This window comes from Corvus moneduloides, chromosome 5 (genome assembly GCF_009650955.1).
Source record: "Corvus moneduloides isolate bCorMon1 chromosome 5, bCorMon1.pri, whole genome shotgun sequence".
Classification (NCBI taxonomy): Eukaryota; Metazoa; Chordata; class Aves; order Passeriformes; family Corvidae; genus Corvus; species Corvus moneduloides.
Window position 1 is genome coordinate 38,491,330 of NC_045480.1, and position 24,694 is coordinate 38,516,023.

At 40.6% G+C, this 24,694-nt stretch overlaps 1 protein-coding gene and 1 long non-coding RNA gene across 3 annotated transcripts; one reads left to right on the forward strand and one right to left on the reverse strand.

Moving 5' to 3' along the window:
• Positions 1-562: 562 nt before the first annotated feature.
• LOC116443812 (histone PARylation factor 1) lies at positions 563-24,656 on the forward strand. 2 transcript variants are annotated; one of them, XM_032108437.1, is made up of 8 exons: positions 563-640; positions 16,919-17,078; positions 19,023-19,209; positions 19,708-19,806; positions 20,840-20,990; positions 21,721-21,808; positions 22,395-22,567; positions 24,393-24,656. In XM_032108437.1, the coding sequence occupies exons 1-8, from the start codon at positions 590-592 to the stop codon at positions 24,522-24,524; spliced, it is 1,041 nt and encodes a 346-aa protein (XP_031964328.1). In that variant the 5' UTR covers positions 563-589; the 3' UTR covers positions 24,525-24,656. The 2 variants fall into 2 exon arrangements, with proteins under 2 accessions (XP_031964328.1, XP_031964327.1); XM_032108436.1 differs by lacking the exon at positions 563-640 and adding an exon at positions 15,712-15,781.
• Positions 1,566-11,605, reverse strand: LOC116443814. The gene is made up of 3 exons (XR_004240065.1): positions 11,432-11,605; positions 4,455-4,555; positions 1,566-4,335 (listed from the first exon to the last, which is right to left on the reverse strand). It is a non-coding gene; the product is annotated as an uncharacterized LOC116443814 (long non-coding RNA).
• Positions 24,657-24,694: the final 38 nt, after the last annotated feature.

Here is a 24,694-nt window from a genome sequence, read left to right on the forward strand (position 1 = left end):
TGGTGGGTTCTAAGAGCTACTAATACTGTGAGAGTCTAAAAAAAGCAATTCATTGGTATAGACGGAGTTGCTGAGACCTAGGATTCAGGTTAAGAAACCAAGTACCTATGAAATGCCAGTTGCACTGTGAGCCATCATAGCAGAAAGGAATACTGAGAGTGGCAACAGTATGTTACTAACAGATTCCGAAAGACATAATTTCATAGGCTGCTTTCAGATGACCAAATATAAATGGGCAAAGGCCATTCATATCAGGGATCGAAAGGCACTTGGACTAATCAAATAATTTATTTCATATGCTGGTAGCCACAGAATCTGGTTTGCAGACAGAAAGGGACATTGTCATGTGGATATTGACACTGTAAATGTAATCAAGTACAAAAGGGATTGAAAGGAAAATAGGAAGATAAGAAGCTCCAGAATAAATGAAGTGCAATTTTACCTATTGTTATTGTAACAACACATATTTTCACCAGACTTTTAACCTTGCATAACATTTATTTCCCAGCTGGTATGCACCAGGTGTGTTGCAACAGTGCAGTCCATGGGAAGAGGATCTGACTGCTGGCATACAAGACAACCAAGCAAGATGATTTTTACTAGGACTGGAGTCAACATTTATTTCTACAATTCAGAAGTGGTAAGGACTAGCACAGAATAGTAAAAGCAGCAATAGAAGCATCTATTTTCTCCCACTACTCTGCTTTTGCGGAAGTATTTAGCTTAATAATTTATGACTACTCATCAATTCCTTAGACATTGACTAAAGCTCAGAATATCCATCTCAGAATACCAAAGTGTCAAAGCCTAAGGCTACATTGCTAGCAATTTCCATTGGCAATACTGAATTCGGGGACCACCATAAAGTTACTGCTGCAGAAAGCTCAGCTTTTTTCAGATATTGACAGTGACAGGATCTTTCAACTGTACATCATAATTCAGAGCACTTCTAGTAGTATGAATTTAATTTAGCAAAAGCTAGCCCCTGTGAGATGAATATCATGTTTCAAATATGACAACATATCACATTTTAAAACTGAACAAAGTCACAGCTTTCCTATTGATAGAGAATTTAACAAATATGAAGTAAGCTGTTGCACTTCTTGAGACGTGTTTTTTCAGCATGAACTCTCACAGAATACCCCTGCAATGCTTCCTCATTCCTGTATCTAACTCCATCAGCCAACAGAACATTGCTTCCTAGAGTAACGGTGACCAGAAACTAAGAGAATTAGAAAGTGTTGGAAAGACGGAGTAAAATTTGAATTTATGCAAATTCTATTCAGTTATGACACGCCAGAAGAAAGCATGTGAATTTTTACAAACACAATCAAGTTTTGCAAGACACAAGTAAACAAAAGAGATTTTCTCTACACAAATACAGATGGAAGACACGAATACATAAATCTTTTGGACAAATAGACAATTAATTATGAGAATTATTTTCCATTCCCAGCCCATCACAAGTTTTTCTTGAATACACTGTAAAGATAACACAGGTAATATAAAATCCTGATTTCTATAGGACAGCAACTGATTTCCTGCAATAAACTGACAGGCTACAGTCTAGGACTTACCACTGTGAAAAACATCTTAAGCAGTTCCTTCTTATCACCCAAATCATCTTGACCCGGTTTATGCAGTAGTGTCACAACTGCAATGCTTAAAATGTAAACTCAAACTACATGTTTTCTTCATTCTCTCCCAACACTTAGAAAAATTATAATTATTTCCCAGTTCATAATTAGATATGAAATTGTCTCAAGCCAACATTGTACACCATGCTTTTTTGGAAAACAAATCATAAGGATATCCTTTTTGGTTTTTTTTTTTAAATTGTTGAAGGTTAAAAATACAACACTGAATACAGATAGAAAACATTCCAAAAGAACAGAGTCTCCTTAAGACATGCAAACCAGTGCAGGATTTGTGGTAGAAATAGCAATATACGTTTCCACAGTAATGATTCAGTCATTATATGACTGTGAACTGCTATCCTGTTCACATTAGTGAATTATGCTGCAGTTAGAATCATTCAGTGGCTGGATCTGTCTTGGGGGACATTTACTTCATGGCTGGGCTATTACCACAATTTATATAGCAGACATACCTGGTTTTAGCTCATTCAGATAACAAAGCAGTCTTTAACAGGTTTGTAACATGAAACAATCATCCATTCTAACACCTAAACCTTTCATGTGCAGGACTAAATACTGTATTGTACTGCTATTTTTAAGGCTCTGATGAGAGTAAGAAGACATGACCTCACAAACTCTAACTGGTTTGTCCTCCAAGGGGCATGTATTTGAGTAAGGATAGCAAAAACCAGACTCTAAATTGATCCTGAGTTAAGGCCAAACAGCAGGAATCCAATCCATTTGTAGGTGAAGTCAAGATTTAGATTTTCATTTGATTATGTAAATATCTAGGGGTCTTACAGATGCTTTTAACAGACCCTGTTAGACTACTTGTTCTCTTCAGAGAGACAAACACATCTGTACACAGCCCAATGTTCTCAAAAAAGGAACAACTTGGCTACGTTTGTGGTTATGGAGTTACCTTACACTCAACCATCACACAGGTTGTTTCACGAATCTGTTACTCTGCAGAAAAATTACTTGGGGAAGAAAACGCAGACTCTCTCCTCACTCTTCTGCAGCACCTGTGCAAAAATGATCCTCCACTCAATTATTTTCTGTTCATACATGTTTTTTTTTCCATTGAGTAAATATCTGCTCAAAGGAATATTATTTAGGGATTCTTACAGAGTACGAACCACTTGACTGGATCCACTGATTTGCCTCATGCATGCAGATATTTGACCAAAATTGGATAAGCGTTAGCTTTGAAGACCAAATAGCAAAGTCCATTCTTTTGGAAGCCCTATATACCTATATTTTTAGCATTTTTGCTTTCAGAGGAAGGACATATTTACCAGGGGGCACATAAAGGAGCTACAGTTCCTGCTCGACCCTATTTGCTCTGCACAGATTGATGTGCTCTCCATGTCACATTACAGAGGGTGTGTTGTGCTGTTCAATAGCACCCTTATTCACATCCTGACTGCATCCAGTCCTGCTGTATAGCAGTACTGTGTGAACAGATTGCTTTCATGACAGTTATGAAACTCAGAGGGAGACAGTTTGAATTGCAATTTTATTTTTAACCATCCTACAAGGGATGTCTACAATCTAAGACACAACTGTCTCCAACATGATGCCAGTGTAAATAAGTGGATGCATCTGAATGGTTATCTTATATAACTTTAAAGGGCAAACCATGATCCTGGAAAGATTCAGACTCCTAGTACTCAGTTTGAAAAAAAAAATGCCTTTTTTTAGTTCCCATCTTCCTTCTCTTGTGGTAACTACATAAAAACGTGACAAATTCAGGAAACTGCTCAAAAAACTATATGGAAGTATCCACATTCAGCTTGAATTCTGGATTCCTGGATAACCAGAGTAGTATGACTCAGAGGACTGGATAAGCTTCCCTATCATCTGTTTCACAAAAGTACTTCAAGTACTTTTTAAACATTTTCAACTACAATTGCCTGATTATTTTAGCCCTTTGCACTTACACTGTGAAATGCTCAAATTAAACAAGACCAATTAAGCACATTCTTTTTGTACAGGATAATATTTATCTCAAGTGGTGTAATTGGCACTTTGGTTATGTGTACACTGTGTAATGCAGTGCAGTACAGAGATATCCAGCCTAACAGGAAAGAACACAATCATGGTAATTACGAGCACAGACAATGTGGAAGGGAGGAGATCTTTGAGCAAAATTAACTTCCAGAATAAAACCTTTAGCATCCACACTTGGGCTCCTCTAAACAGCTTTAGAATATTTTTACCAGTGAATAAATCAAAGTGCCATGCAGTAATTGTCTTTTATAGACAAGAAAAAATGTTTGTATCTCATTACTGGATCCTACTACAGCAGATTCATTTTAACCAACTGATTCCATTCTCCTTTACTAGACAGAAATACGTATCTTCCAGAATAAATGGCCACCTGATTACACAGTCTCTGGGGCCTTATAGCTCTGTCCAGGTAGTTATTATCCTATCAAGGTTTCCACGACAACTTTCTTTGGTCACAATGGCCACCAAGTAAAGCCATTCATTTAAAGTGATAGGACACATTTTGGTTCAAAACGAGATGCAATGAACTTTCCATCTTATTCTATCTATTCTGAAGGATACTCACAAGGGATTCTCAACTTCTTTAGCCACATGTTGTATTCTCCACTGGATTAAGGCTCCTACAAAGTGAAATCCACTTTTCACTTGTGGAACAATTCAGTGAAATCCAAAGATGTTGTCAGGACTGAATAGAAGAGAGGAAATAAATGAATCACATGGAAATAAATGAATCAGATGGAAATAAGATCACATGCACCAACTACATGTACATAAGAAGTGCCAGATACAATGTAATTTACCTACTTTTTTGAAAAAGCACGTGGACTCACTCAACAGCTGTGCTGCATCCCTCTAGAGGCAATATCATACAGGCAGAAAGAAAACACCATCCTGGAGAAGGATTTCTGAGAAATGCAAGGAGTTAGCAATTAGCTACAAATTACTTAACTAATGAAGAACAAAATTATGATTCTAATTAATCTTGTGATTATAGACTGATTTAAGAATTGCTGGTAAGTACTATTATTAGTCAGCAATGCAGCCATATCATAAAGTATTTCATTTGCTTTAGAACAGATGAAACTGTAAGAGGTTCATGCCCTTTCTGATTTATAGAAATTTAACGGCTTGCCTCCCGTTACCATTAGTAGCCATGTGGTTAAATCACCTTGCCTCATTTTAAAGAAACAAAAATAGAGATTTTTTTTTTAAATTATTTCAATTCTTAATGTCTCTCACAACAAAACTCTCCATTTTGTTGACATCTTGGGTTTTGCTTCATACTACAAAAAACACTTGGTTGGTTACCAATATCAGATTATACTAAGTTGACGAGTGTGCCATCAGCTGTAGGATGATGACAATAGTCCTTTGTGTTTTATAACTGTTTCCAGGTGTATGTACACACCATAATAACTGTGTAATAATCCTGCCTTCTTCAAATTATGTTTCTGCTGGCTCATTTGATTTATTCTGGATTTTTAAATATTTTTCCCTGAAAAATGAAGAAAAATCAAAAACTATTTACACAGAATGTTAACTTAAATGTTGCAAAGATATACCTTAGGGTGGGGGGGGTTGAAAAGGAGGAAAAATATATTAATCACATCACAAAGCAAAGCTAATATATTAACGGTGATTATGAGAAGACAATGGCGAAGTTAAACGATAGCTTGTTACAAAGTATAAATCAAATTTTATATCATTTTCTTATGACTCTAGCAGATGGTCACCTCTCACATAACTGACTGAGCATGGGACCTGCTTTGCATTAGATCCCCTGCCTGATCTATGGGATGCTCTATTAAGCGCATCCTCAGCAAATTTGCTTGTGACACCAAGCTGTGTGCTGCAGTTGACATGCTGGAGGGAAGGGATGGCATCCAGAAGGACCTTGGACAGGTTTGAAAGTTGGGCCTGTGAGAGCCCCATGAAGTTCAACAGGGCCAGCTGCAAGATCCTGCACCTGGGTTGGGGCAATTCAAAGCACAAGTACAGGCTGGGTAAGAACAGATTGACAGCAGCCCTGAGGAAAAGGGCTTGGGAGCGTTTGTGAATTAGGAGCTTGACATGACCTTGTAACACGTGCTTGCAGCCCTGAAAGCCAATCACATCATGGGCTTCATCAAAAGCAGAATGGCCAGCAGGTCAAGGGAGGTTCTGCCCCTGTTTTGTTCTTCTGAAATGCCATCTGGACTGCTGCATCCAGCTCTGGGGTCCTCAATATAAGAAGGTCATGGATCTGTTGCAGCAAGTCCAGAGGAAGTCCATGAAGATGATCAGAGGGCTGGAGTGCCTTTCCAATGAAAACAGGCTGAGAGAGTTGGGGTTGTTCGGGTTAGAAAACAGAAGGCTCCAGGGAGGCCTTAGAACAGCCTTCTAGTACCTAAAAGGGGCCTAAAAGAGAGACAGAGTGGGACCTTTTACAAGGCCATGCTGTGACAGGACAAGGGGGAATGACTTCAAATTGACAGAAGGTAGGTTTACATTTGGTATTAGGAAGAAATTCTTTACTGTGAGTGTGATGATCACTAGCAGAGGCTGCCTAGAAATGCTGTGGATGCCCCATGCCTCGAAGTGTTCAAGGCCAGGTTGGATGGGTTTTGAGTCACCTGGCCTTGTGGAAGGTGTCCCTGCCCATGGCAGGGGGCCTGGAACTAGGTGATCTTGAACATCCTTCCAACGCAAACCCTTCTGTGATTCTGTGAAAAAAATACTATTGACCTTTTCTTTAAGAAGACACAGATAGCAAATGCTTTTCTACAAGGTTTCTGAGCGGTTATTCCACAATTTCATATAACCAAGATATTTGACAAAGATTTTAAACTATTTCATTCAATGGCTTAATGCCTGCATGTCAGCTGAAAGCCACAGGACTTTGCACAACTGAACAATGGGTCTTGCCAGAACCTTCTAAAAGTACAGGTGCCTACATTCTTTCTGAGACAAATAAAATAATTACTGATAACAACACCCACATACAGTAAACTATACAATACAACATCTTAAAATATGTTAGAATTAACTATTGTAATTCAATGCATTTTTCTGGGGAGTCTTACGACATTGTGTAGACTTGAACATACACAACTGACAGCAGAAACCGAGCACCTAATAGATTCCAATTTGAAAAAATCAGCAGTGGTTAAGTGATGTATTTAGGTGTTTAAGTGGGTAGGTGACACTCTGAAGACACTGAGACTTCAAAAAGTTTGCATTAAAAAGGAGTGGGGTTTAGAATATTTTAGTAATATCCAAGATCTTTTTCTTTACTATTAAAGAATCATGGTCCAATTATAGTGAAAGCACAATTAGCAGTAATTCAATAAGAGTTTCCACAAATCCTTCTTGGAACATCCATCCCATCTGCTACTCTTCATTCCTCCCCTTTTCCTTGATTAACTCCCTCTAGTTACACAGAATTATTTGACTGATAGAATCAATATAAGAAGTTTTGCTATTCTTTTAAGCCAGCCTTGTCATTGTAACAAAACAAAGAGTTGTAACTGCCATATAAATGAGTGCATTTTCTGTGATGAGGTCCCTGCCTAGCTTCCTCCTTTTCTTTTTCAGATGAAATTTTACACCTGTTATCTCTTCTGACAGCCAAGAAACAGAAGAGCAGATAAGTAAAAAAAGAAAATGGAACAATTAAGGGAAAAATAAGAAATTATGCAGGAGAAAAGCAGTTATGTTGAGCTATATTGTGTTTTGTGGGGTACTGCAAGTACTTTCACTTATGTTCTACTAATCAATCCAAAACCTTTAGCATTTTTTTGCATTTAGATCTGTTGAAAACTGGGACCAGAAAGATAGGGGTTAAATGGCCAGGAAGCAGGTACAGCTGAGACCCTGCAACCCATCAGCCAATGCTGACACCTTGGTAAGAGCACACTATATAAGAGAACAAGCCTCGTAGGAAGAAAGTATACAGCTTTTTGTTCTACTTTGGTTTCTGTTATTTGTTGGTTTGGGGGTTTTTTTGTGACCTGCAATGGTAAGAATTTTCATTGAGAGTTGTTTGTTTTCTTAATCTACTGCCATGTGTAATTTAATAAGAGGGTGTTACTCCCTTTTGCTCTGAGAAAAGTAGAAAAATAAGGAGCTTTTCTTACAATAGCTGGTGTATTTATCTTTTTGCTGAGAAAGCAACAAGTGCTGATTAGCAGAGGTATTAGCTAAGTTGTCTTGAGATCAAGTACTAGGAAGTATGTAAAAAAAAAAAAAGTCAAATGTGAGGGAGCTGACTGGCAAGATCTGGGTTACTCTGTTGAACCGAAACAATTTGGCTCTAAACATAACACTAAATTATTTGTGCTCTAAAGCATCTTGTATGCAGTGTTCCTAAGCTTAGAATATATTTTTAAATAGAACAAGTAACTATCAAATTGTTTTCTTGTGTAAATACAGAATAACATGCAAAAGAGATGAAGAGAGACACTGTCCTATAATTTTTCACCAATTCAATATGAATATTCTTCTGATGTTTGTTGTAAAAGGTGTAGTTGATAAACTTAAGACAGTTGTTGGTCTCTAAATTGGAAAACTGACTTCTCTGGATGTGGAGACTTGTATCTGCATAGTTCTGCTTGAGACCCTTGATAACTTTGGCTTTTTGAGTGGTACTTTTTTTGGAATTTTTTTGTTATTAGCAAGGGACATTTTTTTAAGACTTTTTCTTGTTTTGGGGTGTTATGGATTTTTCTTTGAAGGAGGTATGTGGTATTTTTTTTTTTAAGCCATTTTGGCTAGCCAATACTACTAACTGTTACCTGAGGAGTCCCTAGGAGGGGAACCATATTAGCTCGCAAGACAGAGCCAATACCTGTGTATTTTTGTCAGGATATTATAGGGGGAAAAAGTGCTTAAAGCTTGGATTGTGCTGGTAACTAAGTTTGTGGCATACAAAACTGTCAGACTACTATAAGTAGGTGATCAAATGCAGTTTCATTATACTCAAGAATATCCCTAATCCCTAAGAGCTGTGAGCATTTGTGGCTTGTGAAATGTAGCATATCTCAACAGAGACGAAGCTTAAATTTACAAAATCTCAACAGGGAACAGTGATGATGCTCAAGAAGAAATCCTACTGTGGAAGAAGTATTCATTACCTTTTGGGGCTATTAAGTAGGCTCCTTCAAGATAAGGAAGCATGTCAGAATCTTCCTGTGGTGCGAAATATCTTTCGGACATACTGTATTTGCAGCTTCCCAGTGGAGTCTGTCCTAATTGGGTTACTGCACTAAGGGCAGATTCAGCTCTGCGAAAGGAGCTGAAAGCCCAAGACTACAGCATCAAGGGGAAATGCCAGGCTCTGCCCTCTGCCACCACCATCCCAACGAGAGAAGGGTTTTTTTTCCCAACACTGGGCATAAGCCTGCCTTAGACAGAGCAATTGTCTTTGCATATGCTATAACCATGGGTGAGGGCTTTAGATAGATTTCCCTGCTGAGGTACTTGTTTATGGTAGCTTATAGTAACAAGGCAGATGAAAGGTGAATGGGATCATAGAAAAGAGAGTAGGATGTTTTCTCAGTGCTCCCTATGTTGTGCAATGGCACAGCATAGCAATTCCAGGTGAGCATCACAGCTGACTGGTCCCAGATGGGAAAGAGTAGAGCTGTGGCAGCTCAGTGCTGCACCTGAATTAATTAGTCATGCTTATAGACAGAAAGAGTAACTTATTTGGGAACAGACTGTGCTAATGCTACACAGCTCTAGGCACTGAAGCTGTTAGCTGGGAATGGCACAGTGAGAATATGCGGTATTTTGTGTTACTAGCTAGCAGAAGTTTACTGTACTGCTACACTAGAAGCCATATGGAGTGGAAACATCTGAACAGGTCTGAGGGAAGAACTTTAAATACGAACACAGGTCCAGAGTTGATGTTATACTTTAGTACTGCCTCTAAGACATATGTCAAACCCAGTTTTTGTTCCTTTTAATGTTTTGTGGTTGCCAGGCTGGCCAGAAAAATGCAGGAAGAAAGGCTTCTTACAGAAGTTGCTAAATATAATTGCATTGTTCACCCTAAACCATATACTCAATCCTCAAGTTTAGGGATTCTCACAGTAATAATGGCTACAAAATTTATGATTTGTAAATGGTTTATTGGAAAATCTAGACTATTGCCCCTCAGGATACTAAAACACAAAACTGGATTTACCCTGCCCCTGAAGAATCTTGCCTGTCAGTTACAGGCAGCAATTCTCTGTGTCTCTCAGATAATAGGAATATGATCAATTCTCCCAACTCAGCTGCTGAGTTCCTGACTCACTCTAGCCTAAGCCGAAGTGACTCACAGCCACAATTTTCTACCTCCTCATCACATTATTTGTTGGGGGAGGAAGCCAAAGTATACGTACTAGATAAAATGTTAATATCATCAGCCAAAACTTAGTGGATGCGTATTATTTCATTATTTGTATTGACTGTCACCCTAATATCCAGTTACAGCAGTATGTGAATTGCTCTCAATGTGAGGAAATTGTCCCATGAAAACAGGGTCCTGAGGTAGTAAAGACTGGGAGGTAGTGTATACTAGCACAATATGAAAGACATGCCAGTTTTAGAAGTTACTAATGGTAAAGCAATGTATGCAGGGTTTGTCCCACTGGTAAACATGGTTATCAAGTGATTCCTCTTGCATATCAGAAATGTGAAACTTCACAAGGGATATCTACAAAGTAGTCATTGATTTAAAATTACTTGCTATTAGACTACTTTTATTTTTATGTATCAGATCAAAATTTTTCCTTTTTCATTTATTGCCTCCAGTGGCACCAACTTGACACTTTTTTTTCCTCCTTACCTGTATGCAGTGTTTTGTACATATGCAGACAAGTGTTTAAAGTGAAAATTATAGATTAAGAGAACCAGAATACCTACATAGGACAAAAAAACATAACCCCAAAAAATATAGTACCTAGATTGCCTGGTTCAATCTATCCTGGCTTCAATAGCTGACCAGAAATAAAACTGGATTAGACTTACTAACTCTGTGGTTTACTTTCACTTGGGAAAACATTGTTTCAGATAGATATTCACATTAGCAGCCCTTTTATAGGAGTAGATTCTTACAGGAAAACTCTTAACTTCCTGGGATAATGTATTCAGATGAACTATGCCTCACTGTGCTTTAAACATACATGGCTGTACTTCCAAGTAAACCAGGCAACTTATAACAGTAGGTCTATGGCCATCTGTAAAACTTAACTGGTGCTTACAGAAAATGGTCCTACATAAAATTGCAGTTCTGTACAACCACAGGACTAACAAGTAATTTAAATGCAGAATAGTGTAGATGTTCTGTGCTCCAAGCGCTCATAATTTATGCAATCAGAATTTCCCTATATTCAAATCAGAGCAGAAAGAAAGGGTTTGGCTTGCAGTAAAATACTACTACCACCATAAAATCATAGTTACTGCTAGCTGCCAGATCTAAATAGTGGTTCAAATGCTGGATTACAGCAGTATCAAGCTGTCAGTTTGAACTCTTGTCAAGAGTAGCTATTGCAAGGCTCACTGAATTGATACCTAAATAATATTAATTTATCTTCTAAAATATTTATCTACCTTCGAGTCCTTCACAGAAAGACTACTGTGTATCTTCACCTATATTCCTTTTTAAACACTCACAACACAAAGTATCCTGAAGCCTCTAGGATGTCTCAGGAATTACATGTCCTGCAGTATCCTGATCAATTTTCTTCGTTATGACTTCCCCTTCCACCCCCCTGCCCCTGTATTCTTTCATTTATCCTGGTGTGTATATAGCCTACCTTGCAGAATTGCAAGGGGAGCTGGCAGGGATCCAGGACAACCTGTCAGCACAAGCAGCAGTGAGGTGATGAGTCAGCAGAGGCACTGTGTGTCTTTGCTGCGGCACTGCTCACTCCCAACTCTCCTGGAGACAAGTCTTAGCTTTGACCTTGAAAAGTGTCCACAGCTCCTGCTCACCCTATTTTTATGAAAGGGAGGATGTGTCCTTCACTGAACCTGAAAATGTGGAGCTGCCATACAGAAGCTAATAACCCAAGCAACAGAGGCTCTGTGTGATCTGAGGATTATGTGAGGCTTAACCTGAGAACAAGGCTGGCAATTTTGTAAAGCAATTCATAAAGAACAGTCACATAAACTGTGGCGTTAAAACTATTTTAAAATCGTGTAATTTCACTGCATTTGTGCCACACTGCATTCAGCACATCCCCAATGTGATAGCTGCACATGGAAAAATCCAACAGATGCTACATACACTGTGATTACATAGAATAAGACAAAATTATCTAGGGTTGAGAAATAAGATGCCTACACTGAAAGGACATCAATGTGACCACTCGCGTATTCAGGTATTTATTTTGTCTTCATTCCTTATACTGCTTTTTTTAATAAGAAGAATTTAAATGGCTCCCTCTTGTGTCAAGAAAAATGCAGTATCATATTTGGCAAAAACTAATCCTTGAGCAGAAATTAGAATTCACCTATATTTATACTGCAGAGTATAATTATCAATGTGTTGTGGTGACTGATGAGACTGAACACACCTATCCCTTGGTGCCCAGGTACTCTTTGAAACTACCTAAAAGAAGTGCCATAAACAGTTACCTTTCAGCTGCATATGATGAAGGGTAGGGAAAAACAGCTTGTAAACCATATGTATTGTATCCCATCTAATTTGCTAATGCAGTCTAGACTAGATAGATATCTCATCTTTGAGATCCCTGTCCTTAACGGTCTGTAACATCTCAGCACAGAATATCTGGATCAGCGTAGCTTGATTTACTTCTGGTGCTTTTCACAGGTGAGCAAATTTTCACCTTTTAAGGGGTGGGAGCATGAAAGAGCCAGTGAATGGCAGTGAGGAAGCAAAAATCTGATTTCAACAACCCTGCAAGTCTTTGTTCCTTCTTTCTAGTACCTACTAGCTGATAAAGTTTTTGCTCTGGCTTTTGAATCATGAAAGCTTTCTTCACAATAATTAATACCCATAAAACTCTGAAATTCCGAATTGAGGTTTTTTGGTTTGTTGTTTTTTTTTTTTTTGCATAGCATGGGGCATACTTTGGTAACTTTGGACATTAAGCAATAATCTCGGAAATGAACATATAAGAGGAAAAAACTTATAAGACACTGAAGTCTTGCTAACCTCAAGAGGCAAATAAAATGTATCAAGAAATGTGTGTGTATATGCAGGAAGTATCTACAATAGCTTTTGAGAAAGCAGGTCTGAAAAGCTTTGTTTCAAGGCAACATACTTGTGTTCTGTGGTTTCTCACAAAATCTGTTCCTGCATAGTTATGAATTAACAAAACCAAAAAAATCCAAACAAAAAAACTAGGCCCACTTCAGAGTGGGACTAATCATACTGATGACTGGAGAGCTTGATAAAGCTACTTTGCAGATAATTATCTTGAGATAATCTCAGTTTATCCTGATTCAGAAGTCTGGTGGTAGCCACACAGGAGGCTATATTTTCCAGCTTGAAGGAAGGCTTTAAAATATCATATTATGAATTCTGCTGTAGTAATTTATCCTTTGTAAAAAAGTCTTCCCTGTTACAGCCTTACAGGTTGTTAACAGAATGAATGACAAAATGACTACCAATATCAAATTATACGTGCTTTTCAAATCTAGGACTTTGTATCCTCCTCCAAATAATTTGTTCATACTTCTCATACGGAGGGAGTTACCACTTGATCACAGAGAGGAAAAAATTACTATGGTGCACAGAATAATCATTCAGTATCTTAGAGTTACTTGTTTAAGGGCTTCTATAGTGGCACCCCACAATCTATTTCCACACTTCAGAGAAGAACTGATGAGGGTAGACTTAACTGAAGAGAAACTGAAAGGGTTTATTGAATCTAAAGAGTGTACTTAGGCTCAAAACTGCTGTTCTGAAAAGACCTTACCAGCTGCCACCTGGGGCTAGATACACCTAAACTCAAAAATACTCCCTTTATCTATCCAGCCATGCAAAGGTACTTTTCTGAACGCAACCACCATCATGATCTTAATGGAACTGAGCTGCCTGCCTCATATTCCAAGCCTGACAGGACAGGATGAGGTAACCGGGCATTTCATTACTTATGTCTTTTGAGGTACTCATTCCAAAATTGTTTGGAAGGTACTTATAAAAAGATTGAGTTGCACTAGATACAAACACACACAGAAGTATTTTTCAAATCACATTTTATCTTAAATATGGCCAAACACTGGTACTCTTAACCAATAATCTATTTATTATTATTATTATTATTAGCTTTCCTTTCAGTAAGCACTGAGAGGAGAAAATGAGGGCATAAAAGCCTGCAAAGCTATAGGTTTGGAGGTGAGGTTATTTAATCCTTGCAAGAGGAAAAAAGCTTATCCTGAAATGGTTGTGGGCAACAGAACTTGGCATTTGTCCGCTTTAAGACTGAAATGGGACCTACTGGGGCCTTTGGTGAGGCTGGAATTCAGGTATATAACAGATACTTGGGATGGGGGTGGAGGAGGTATGCTTTTATTCTGAAGTCTGTGAGAATACTTTTCACAAAGCTACTCAGGAAAGTGGCATTCCTTGGGTGACATTTCATCTAACCTCCATTATGGCTAAGGTTTTGTGTACTAGAAATTATGAGTGAGACTAATATTAGAAAGCATTTCCCAAAGAAACCTCAGGCCAGTACTCTTGACACTTTTGAGAAAGAAAATTAGGTTTGTGGTTTCTTAGTAAGCTTTTGTGCCTCATTTCTGCTTAACCTCAGGTGATGAAACGTAACCCAATCCTTAAACAAGGTTTGAACTTGAAATTTAATATTCCTTCCATGTGTATGTGGGATTTTGGTAAGCAGACAATAGGTATGCTGATTTAAACAACAATTCTTCCATCAGAGAGAGGAGACTTTGATGCAGACTTTGTTCTGCATCTACATGATAGCAAACCTTGCTGTTTTATGTACAGGCAGTGCTATCATCAGTTGGGATCAAGTTTCCTGTGACTTGTGTGTAACTCTTAATAGTGAATGCTGTAGCCTGACTTAACACCACCGAGTTTTTGTGTGAGTCATATGTGTCAGGTGGTTGAAACACACTGCTGTTTAATCCTAGATCTAAGCTAACAGTCTATGCCAAAGCAAGTATTTACAAGCTTAATGGACTGCAGGATAAAAAGATGTCACGGTATTTACTTATGCCATATGTGCATCTTTCTTTCTGGTAGGCAGTGTGAGTTCACTAATTCCTGTAGCTTAACTACATAATGTTTCTTTAAATAAACCCACTGCGGTCTCGCTTACTGAAACAAAAAAAGTGAAGGTTTATATATAACCAGCTTCCCACTGCCGCCTCCTGCGCCGCTGGTTTCCAGGCCCTCTCCGACGCAAAGCACTCGAGCAGTGTAAGCGGATGTTGCATAATGTGATTATGGGCTGCTCTAAACTGAGGAACGCGTCCCACTTGCGGCGTGTTACACACGGCTGCCTCGCTTCTTTCATTGGAACAGAAGCTGTGATGCTGCTTTTATATTCCTGGCAGTTGTCAAATGCTAAAGCAGAAGATTAGGGGATTTGGGTTTTGTTTTTTTTTTTCCTTTGTACTGAAAACCTTCAGTTGCTTCCTCTCTCTTATGCCTTTAGCTCTGAAGGAGATGATTACATTTCAGGTCATCTCTTCCTCTGTCTGATCCCAATACACCACCCCAACTCACATTACAGGAATTTGGATGTATAGGTAATCAGGATCTTAAAAAGTCAGCCTCTAAAGTGTATCTATGCGGTGTATCTACCGCTGAGGGAACATGGCGGTGAGTTCCCGACTTGTCTCCACCACCAGCCGCATTCGCCATCCGGGCTGAACCGCATTCCTTCCCTTGGGTCGCCACAGCCGGGGGTCGCCACAGCCGGGGGTCGCCACAGCCGGGGGTCGCCACAGCCGGGGGTGCCGGCGGCCCCCGCCCCTCACACTCCCCGCCCTCAGCGCCCCTCGCGGCCGCCGCGCGGGGCCGGGCCGGCTCCGGAGCTGCGCGGGGCTGCGCAGGCGCGGCGCGCGCGCTGTGTGGCGGCGGGCGCGCGGGATGCGGGCGGCGGGAGCGCATGGCAGGTGGCGGGAAGCGGAGGCCGCGCGGCGCGGCGGGACCGGCCGGAGAGCAGGTGGGGTTCCGCGGGAACACGGCCGGGGGCGGCGGGAGAGCCGCGGGCCTGCATCGGCGCGGGTGCCGTGTGGTGTCTGTGGGTCCTCTGTCTCCTTGGCCCTCGTTCCGGTTTGCTCCGCGGCTTTGGGGAAAGTCACAGGGCCCCGGGCTCTCCTGCGCGGCAGCCGCTCCTCCACCCGGGCATCTCGCGGGCACCGCCGCGCTTGAAGTGCGTTGGGCCCGCCGGCCGTCCCATCATCCCGGCGGGACCGCCCTGGCAACGGGGACACTCGCCGTGTCCCGGGTTACCTGGCGGCGGCCCTGCTTCAGAGGTGAAGCGTCCGCCGCATTGTCCTCTCCTAAGAACAGAAAAGAAGCTTTTTTTTTTTTTTTTTTTTTTTTTTTTTTTTTTTTTTGGTTAATTTTTATTCTTTCAAATGGCGGGGGCGTCGGGGGGATGTAGCGATTCCTAGCAATTCATGGAGACTTACGTGGGAATGGGGTGGTTGAGGCTAGCGCTCCAGTGGAGTGTGCTCGTATGGATCATTTCCTAGCCTGCTTCAGTTCACGTTACATCATTTTTAAAAGCAAGTTCACCTTTAAAGCTACTTTTAAAGTGCTGCACTGAAAACTGCAATAGTCGTGATGTGGAATAGCACGGTAGTTCAAACAGCAGAGACTAGAGGATTTTTGCTGTATTATTTGATCAGACATGACAAAATAGTATCCCTACTTCCAGCTGTCTGTAAAACACAAATATGTTGTATGCAGTCTGCAGTGTGATTGGAAATGGTCATTTTAAAACAATGTAAAATTAGATTAAACCTTGGGATTGTTTGCTCCTTTGCTTAGTTAACTAATAGAAGTGCTTCTGTTTGTTATATTGACCCATTAATATAAAAGTAGCAGTTTGCTACTTCAGACATGTTTAGCACATATGTCAGACTGCACTTTTAATGGATTCTGTCTAAAACAGATGTTCTAGGCTGTACATATGCTGCTTTAACTAACAAACATGTCCTAATAGACCTAATCCTTGTTCCTCCATTAATAGAAAATCTTTGTAGAATCCTTTGGTAGAGCTGACAGAAAGCAACTAAATTAACTCTGTTTTGGGTTGTTTTTTGTTGTGTTTGTTTGTTTGTTTTATCTACAGAGTGAAAAAAATGGAGTTGTCAAGAAGAGAAGATCAAATCAGGCAGATATTCCTGATAGTCTTTGCCAAGAAGCAGAAACATGCTATCGGCTTAGACTGCCTGAGGACTTCTACCAGTTTTGGAAGTTTTGTGAGGAACTAGATCCTGAGAAACCAAGTGGTGAGGTTTTAAATTTTGCCTCTTCTAACTTTCACTCGCAAAAGCAGCCTGAAGGCAGGCAAACTGGAAGTGATCAGATGCATTTCAATGAAGCTTCAGTTTTTCAGTTGAGATAGAGGATATTTACATGAGTGTAAACTAAAATACTGGTTATAATCACTAAGATGTACACTTCAAGCTTTCTAAAATGTAACTACTTAAGTTGTGCAATGTAAAGGAACTAAATGTGGTCTAAATCTGCCTTTCTTGCAGGTGTATTTAAAATGTTTAGTGTGGAACTCAAGTTTTCTCATGTATCATGGTTTAATCCCAGGCAACAACTAAGCACCACCCAGGCACTTGCTCACTCTCCCTTGGTGAGACAGGGGAGAGAATCAAAAGGGGGAAGGTGAGAAAACATGTGGGTTGAGCTAAAGACAGTTTAATAGGGAAAGCAAAAGCCACAAGCAAAGCAAAACAAGGAATTAATTTAGCACTTCCCATGTGCAGGCAGGTGTTCAGCCATCTCCAAGAAAGCAGGTCTGTGTCATGTTGAGCATGATGTCACATGCTATGGGATATCCCTTTGGTCAGTTGGGATCAGCTGTCCCAGCTGCATCCTGTCTCAGCTTCTTGTGCACCCACAGCCTCCTCACTGGTGGGATCAGAGGTTGAAAAGACTTTAACTCATTGTAAGCAGTACTAAATCTGGATTTCAACCTCTTCAAGTTTATTATATAACTGAATGTGGCATCCCTGTGTGCTCTAGAAATGACAGTATCTTGAGAGTCATAGAATGGTTTGGGTTGGAAGGGACCTTTAAAGGTGACAGAGTCCAACTCCCTACAATGAGCAGGGACATCTTCAACAGGGCCAAGTTGCTCAGAGCTGAGTCCAGCCCAGCCTTAAGTGTTTCAAGGTCATCCACCATGTCTCTGGGCAACCTGTTCCAGTGTTTCACCATGTGCATCATAAGACATCCCTTATATCTAGTCTGAATCTACCCTGTTTTAACTAAAACACATTACCCCTTGTCCTCTTGCTACAGGCCCTGCTAAAATGTTTGTCCCTACCTTCAATACCTAAAGTACTGAAAGGCTGCAGTCAAGTCCCTGGAGCCTTTTCTTCTCCAGACTGAACAGCCCCAACCCTCTCAGCCTGTCTTTGTAGGAGAGGTGCTCTAGGCCTCTGATCATCTTCATGAGCCTGCTCTGAACCCACTCCAACAAGTCCATGTCCTTCCTGTGCTGACAACCCCAGAGCTGGATGCAGCACTGCAGGTGGGGTCTCACCAGAGTGGAGCAGAGGGGCAGAATCCCCTTCCTCTCCCTGCTGCTTTGGATACAGCCCAGGGTGTGTTTGTCTTTCTGGGCTGCAAGTGCATGTGGCCAGGTTGTGTCCAGCCTCTCATCCATCAACACCCCCAGGTCCTTCGGGGTAGGGCTGCTCTCCATCTGTTCATTCCCAGCCTGTGTTGATACCAGGGGTTGCCCTCGCCCAGGTGCAGGACTTTCTACTTGGTCTTCTTAAACCTCAAGAGATTTCCATTGGCCCATTTCTTGAGCTTATCCAGGCCCCTCTGGATGGTATCCTGTCCTTAAGGAGTGTCATCTGCACCCCTCAGCTTGGTTTTGTCTGCATGTTTGCTAAGGTTTGCTGCTCCCCTGTCTTGTGTAATTGCTAAAGATTAATATTGAACAATACTGGTCCCAGTACAGAGCTCTGAGGGATGCTACTCATCACCAATCTCTGTCCAGACATTGGACTGTTGATGACTACTACTTACGAGATGTGTAATAACTCTTGAATGAAAGCTATCTGGTCAAAACAATGTCTTAGTTTTCCTTGTCTAGTGAATAGAGTGTTTGACTAAATTTATGGAAATTTTTGATACTTGAGCAACACAGAAACTTCCTGGTCTAGACACACACCTGAATGTAAATCAACTCATGGTTTGCTTTTCAGATGCACTTGTGTCAAGTGTTGGACTTAAGCTGGTTGGACCATATGATATTCTTGCTGGGAAACACAAAAAAGCAAAATCAACAGATGTGAATTTCAATCTTCATTGGAGATTCTTCTATGATCCCCCAGAATTTCAGACTATACTTGTTGGGGATAGCAGAACACAGTATCACATGGGATATTTCAGGTATTTTATTTCCTGTGTGCTCTTGCTCCACTGTAACTATGCATAGCTTTTGTCCTCTTTTTTTTCCATGAAGCGTAATTTGAGAATTGTGCACTATGACCAAACAAGAATCTTTCTTTTTTGTAGTAGGATATTAACACGTGCCTTTATCTTCTTATTTAAAAAGATCACAAGAACAGGACTTGAAGACTAGATTTAAATGTTTATTGAACTACCTCCTCCAGCCATCCAGAGCACCTTCACTCACTAATCTTTAACTTTTGCCATGATACTGGGAAGAAAACCAAATGGCCAGAAGGGAATATGTATTCTCTCTGCATGTATGGCTGTGAGTTCTTCTCAAGGTTTGCTGTAAGATTCAGAGCTTTAGATCTAAGGGCATTTTTGGAAGGTTTCTGAAGGAGGTGGCAGCATGGTGAGGAGGCAGATTTAGTTTTACTTTGAAATAGGAGCAGTGGACACAGCCTGACTATTTTGTGTGTATTTTTTCATCAATAGGGATGTGCCAGATGAACTCCCAGTGTGGGTTGGTGCAAATGAAGCTAAGAAGGGTTGTGTGATTTCACAAGTTGGTGATAATGTCTTTGCTGCAGTCAAGTAAGGTTCATATTTACTTTTGTTTATAAAGAGCAGAATAGAGAGAAATTGTTAATTGGGAGGTGGGATGTGGAATAATGAAGCTTAACTGATGATATGTCTTTCGTAAGAAACCCCCGCTTGTTTTCTGCCCCTGATGGCAAGTTTTAAGATTCTCTCAAAAGCCTTTGTAGGCTTTCTGACAGTGTTTTCCTTTCAGAAGTGAAATAGATAAGTGTTAATTATGTCATTCTTTAAATATATTGGCAGTGACAGGCTCTAAATTGGAAAAAATACCCACTGGGTATGTTAAAATACTTTGTAAGTAGAGAAAGGGCATCTCAGACTGTGGTAAAGGAAATCTGAGTATAATAGTAGATGAGTAGCATCTGTCTCTTGTTCTTGCCTACATAAAAATACATTATGTTTGTATATAATTAATATTTACAAGAAGTACCATTTCTGACCTGTGGCAGGATAACACTTACATGGATATGTAGTTCAGTCTCATTCATGGAGCTCTGCATGTTCCTGTGTCAGGAATGTAAACAATTGATCTCATCCCTGCCCGTTAAAGATGGAAAGCTCTCTAAGGACAGACACGTGTCAGTCAGTGAAAGCAGGCTGAAGAAAGGCTTCTGCAAAAGAACCCTTGTGCAGTGCAGAGTTAAATGAGGACATTTGTTTTGAAAGTATCATGGGGAAGCTCATAAATATGTATTTGTGTGCATGACTTGGATGACAAATGATGTATATGGCACAGAAGCAGCAAACTGAATGTTTAAGATAGAAAGATGAACAGCTACTGAGGCTGGGAGAACCTTCAGCACCTGCAGATTGCATAAACTAGATCATAAAGCAGATACAGATAAGAAAAGCCCAAGTACTGGCTGTGCCAAACTATTTTCTTTCCTCTTGTTAAGAGGCTTGTATTTTCAAATCTCTGTATAAATAAACTCGGGACTGCTAGTCTTTGTTGTTAAGATCTGGAGGTTTAACATTTAAAAGGTTATTAGGTTTTTTTGTTTTCTTGATGTGTTTCTTCTGTTTGCAGATTATTTTTGTCAAAAAAACTTAAGGAAGTGGCTGATAAAAAGAAAAATGCTGTTTTGAAAGACATAGATGAAAAGCTAACAAGAACAGCAAAAGAACTGGGTTATTCTCTGGAACAAAAAACCCTGAAGATGAAACAGAGAGATAAGAAAGTATGACTTTCCTCATCCACTGGAGAGAACTAAGTTCTGTTAAATTTTTTTCATTTACTTCCTGTTTGTGTTTTTTCATCCTTCTAGTCAGTAAGGATGCCTCATTTAGGCATTTCCAGTGGTAATCAGTTCTCTATAAAACTTCAGGAGAGGGAAGATTACTACAAGTGTGTTCCAAATAATAGGATTAAATAAAAACACTTCAGTAAATCATAGCTTGGCATTCAATCACAAACAAAACAGAAAGAACAAACTACCACCAAGAAAACCTAGTAAGCACAATAGTCTAAAAACTGAAACAAATAGAGGGCATGGAGAAAACTGCTTTAAATGGAAGATTCTTGTAAACAGCTGGGCTGGATCTGTTAGAAACAGGACCATTAAGGGTGATATGGATGATAATAACAGAGGTTTTTCACATACCTATCAAAAATTATTAGGGTAGGAGGGGACTAAAGAAATGTGGCACAATGCTACACAAGTGACTACAAGGGTCTCTAGATTTCAGAATTCGACTGAAATGGAGTTTCAAGCTTCAGTTATTTCAAACTTCAATACTTGAAAGTAACTGCCATATAATTTGAAATAATTTAAGTTGATGTCCTGGAGCCAGGACACTTTATTAGGTTTGACCACCAGCAGTCAGGTGTTAGTGTTTAATGAGGTGAGTTTTTAGGTCACAGTACTTTCTTAAGGTGCTATGTTCCATTTTCTGTCTCTTTTTTTTCAGGTGGTGACCAAAGCATTTCATGGAGCAGGCCTAGTTGTTCCTGTAGACAAAAATGATGTTGGATACAGAGAACTTCCTGAAACAAATGGTAAACATCTTGTTTACTATATCCTTCTGCTTTTTTGAGTGAACAACCCCAAGTAAAAAGCAAACTGCATTCATATTTTCTACTTAAAGAATTTGAGTGGTGGGAGTAAAAGGTAGGAGTCCTAACCATCACACTTGGGCTCAAAGTATTGTCTTTAAAGGAACCAGGTGAGAATCAACAAAACCATGCTAAATCTAAGAATTCCAGAAGTAGTTGTTCAGATGACCTTTCCTTTTGTATTGGCAAAGCCATGCCGGAGGTAGATCCAAAAAGCTGATCTGCATTCAGGAATTTGTGGGCTTATTTCTTATCCACCCCCTTGTCCCACTGTCGAACCAGAATCAGTTCCTTGATGCAATTTCACCACATAAATGCTTGTCTTCCTCTATGAGGAGCTGAGAGGGATGGGCATGGGGCAAGAATGAGCTTCCAAGGAAATGGGGAAGCTTCACCAACAGTTCAGGGTGTGCCCACTTAGCTTACGTGTAAGTGTGACACACGGGTACAGTTTCACCACAGAATACTTCTGTGCAATATTAAATTTCTTTATTTAAACATCTAAATACCTGCTTTTGTTTTTTTGCAGCTAATCTTAAAAAAATTTGCAAGGCCATTGTTGATGCTCCGACTGATGAGGAGAGAGTGAAGGCCTTTGCACCCATTCAGGAAATGCTGACCTTTGTTCAGTTTGCCAACGATGAATGTGACTATGGAATGGGGTACGAACTGGGCATGGACCTGTTTTGCTATGGATCACATGTGAGTGCTACAACAACCATACTTCACAAAACTATGCATTATTTTATATATGGGCTAGAATTGTTCTGCTGGACATTAATTATCCCTAGGAATTGTAGAGGTCTGCAAGAATATTTTTAATTCATGAAGGTTGTTAAAAAGTCACACAACATCATTCCATGTTGAATTTAAAATTGCGTGTGTGAAAGCCCAATCCTGCACTCCAGAAGCAGAGTGCAAAGTGTCTGATCCAAATGCACTGAACAGCTGGAGTCCCCTGTCCCCAGCCGCTTGTATAGGCACCCATATTCAACCAGATCAAGAAACAGCCTGATGTTTGTAGTAACCTCAGCTGCAAGAATGTGAACCCAGGCCAGCTGCCTCGCTGTACTGCCTTGTGTGGCTGCACAGGGCACCTCCCACATAAAGTCTCTTCTCTAGTTTTCTGCTAACAGTGAATATCATCAGTAAGGGGATTGAATTAATAGCACTTAGTTACACATAAAAATTATACTTAATGCTTTTTGTTCTGTATTAGCCACTGGCCTGTTGATAAAAAGGGTCATGCCTGTAACCAGTCTATGGCTAGAAATTAATACATGAAGTTTCAACATCAACCTAATATGAATGGATGGTCATAGAAACACCCCTGCAAAATAGCTGCTCCTAGCAAAACTAGTATTGGTTGAGTGGTGCTCCAGAGTATCATGGGAAAGATAAGTCTTGCAATACTAAATGTAGGCCCAAAAGAGCTGTACTGACACTGGTTAAAATATTTAGCCATGGAAATGAATGAAAACTGACTGCTCTTGCCATATCCTGTTAAATTACTGATGTTTCTTAGATTTCATGCCCTGCTCTCTTAAGTTCTGTACAGCATCTGAAAATGTGTGGTATTTTCCTCTAATATCCTGTTCATTTAGAACCCTTCTTTCAGAGACAAGGCTGCTTTAGCTGCTTAAATCTTTTCTACAACTGGAAGGGCAGTGAAGGAAACAGTTCCTCCCATTCTTCTGATTAGGTAGAGGCAAATACTCATCTTCCGTGCTTTGTGCTTTTCAGCACATGAAACTAACCACTGACAAAGTCCTGCAGTGAAAAATTGTGTTTACAGTACTGTGAGGTGTCTTGTCTGTCTTATGCTGCAGCTTGAAACACCTGTAACTTTGCAGCTGTTTTCTAGAATTAGAAACCTTCATCTTCTAGTTTAGTAAACAGAAGAAACAGTGGCTTCACACAAGTTATGCTACAGTTAGGTCCGTGCCTGTGTTGGAGCTCCTACTTGGAGCTGTTTTCCAGTTCTGACTGGAGCCTTCCTGTCCCTTTGCTTACAGAGCCAGAGAAACAGTGACACTTTATCTGTAGCCCAAGACATAGAAAAGAACTTGAATCTTGTCCCCTTTGTTTGAGAGAGACAATGGACTTACATGTACAATAATGATTGCAAATGCTAAATATGCTCTGATGTTTATACCTTTGAAGTGCTTAAATGGTTACTGTAACTAGTACCACTGTACTCCCCTCCAGTTGTGGGGTGGGATGAGACATGGGACTGTGACAGGATAGGGGACTTCATCCTGCGGGCTGGAGCTTGGGATGCTGTATTGAGTGGGACCATCATCTCTTGCACTGCTAACTCTTGGTTTCTCTCTCACTGCAGCAGCTCTGGCAACCCTGCCTGCTGTCTGTGGCTGTCACAGGTGTAGCATGAGGATGTGCTCAGCCATTTTGGGAGGGGTTGAAGGGAGCAGTGTGAATGGGGCAGACCCAGGAGCTGGGGGTGCTCCCGGAATAAACAAAACCACTGAGGCCGAGGGCGGCTCTTGTTTTCCCTTCTCTCCTGCAGTACTTCCACAAGACAGTGGGCCAGCTGCTGCCCCTGGCTTACACCCTGCTGAAGAGGAACCTCTTTGCCGAGATCATCGAGCTGCACCTGGGCAACCGGCGGGAGGAGGACCTGGATCAGCTGGCACCCTGAGCCGGGCACGGGGGGGTTGCAACGGGGGCGGCCCTGCAAGCCCGGGAGCGGGCTTGGCTTTGTGTGTGTTTGTGTGTCTTTTTGTACTCGGCGGCGGTGTCTCCTGCGCTCAGTAAAGGTTTTCTAAGGAACGCGCTGCTTCCCAGTGCTGCCTTTGCACGGCGGGACCG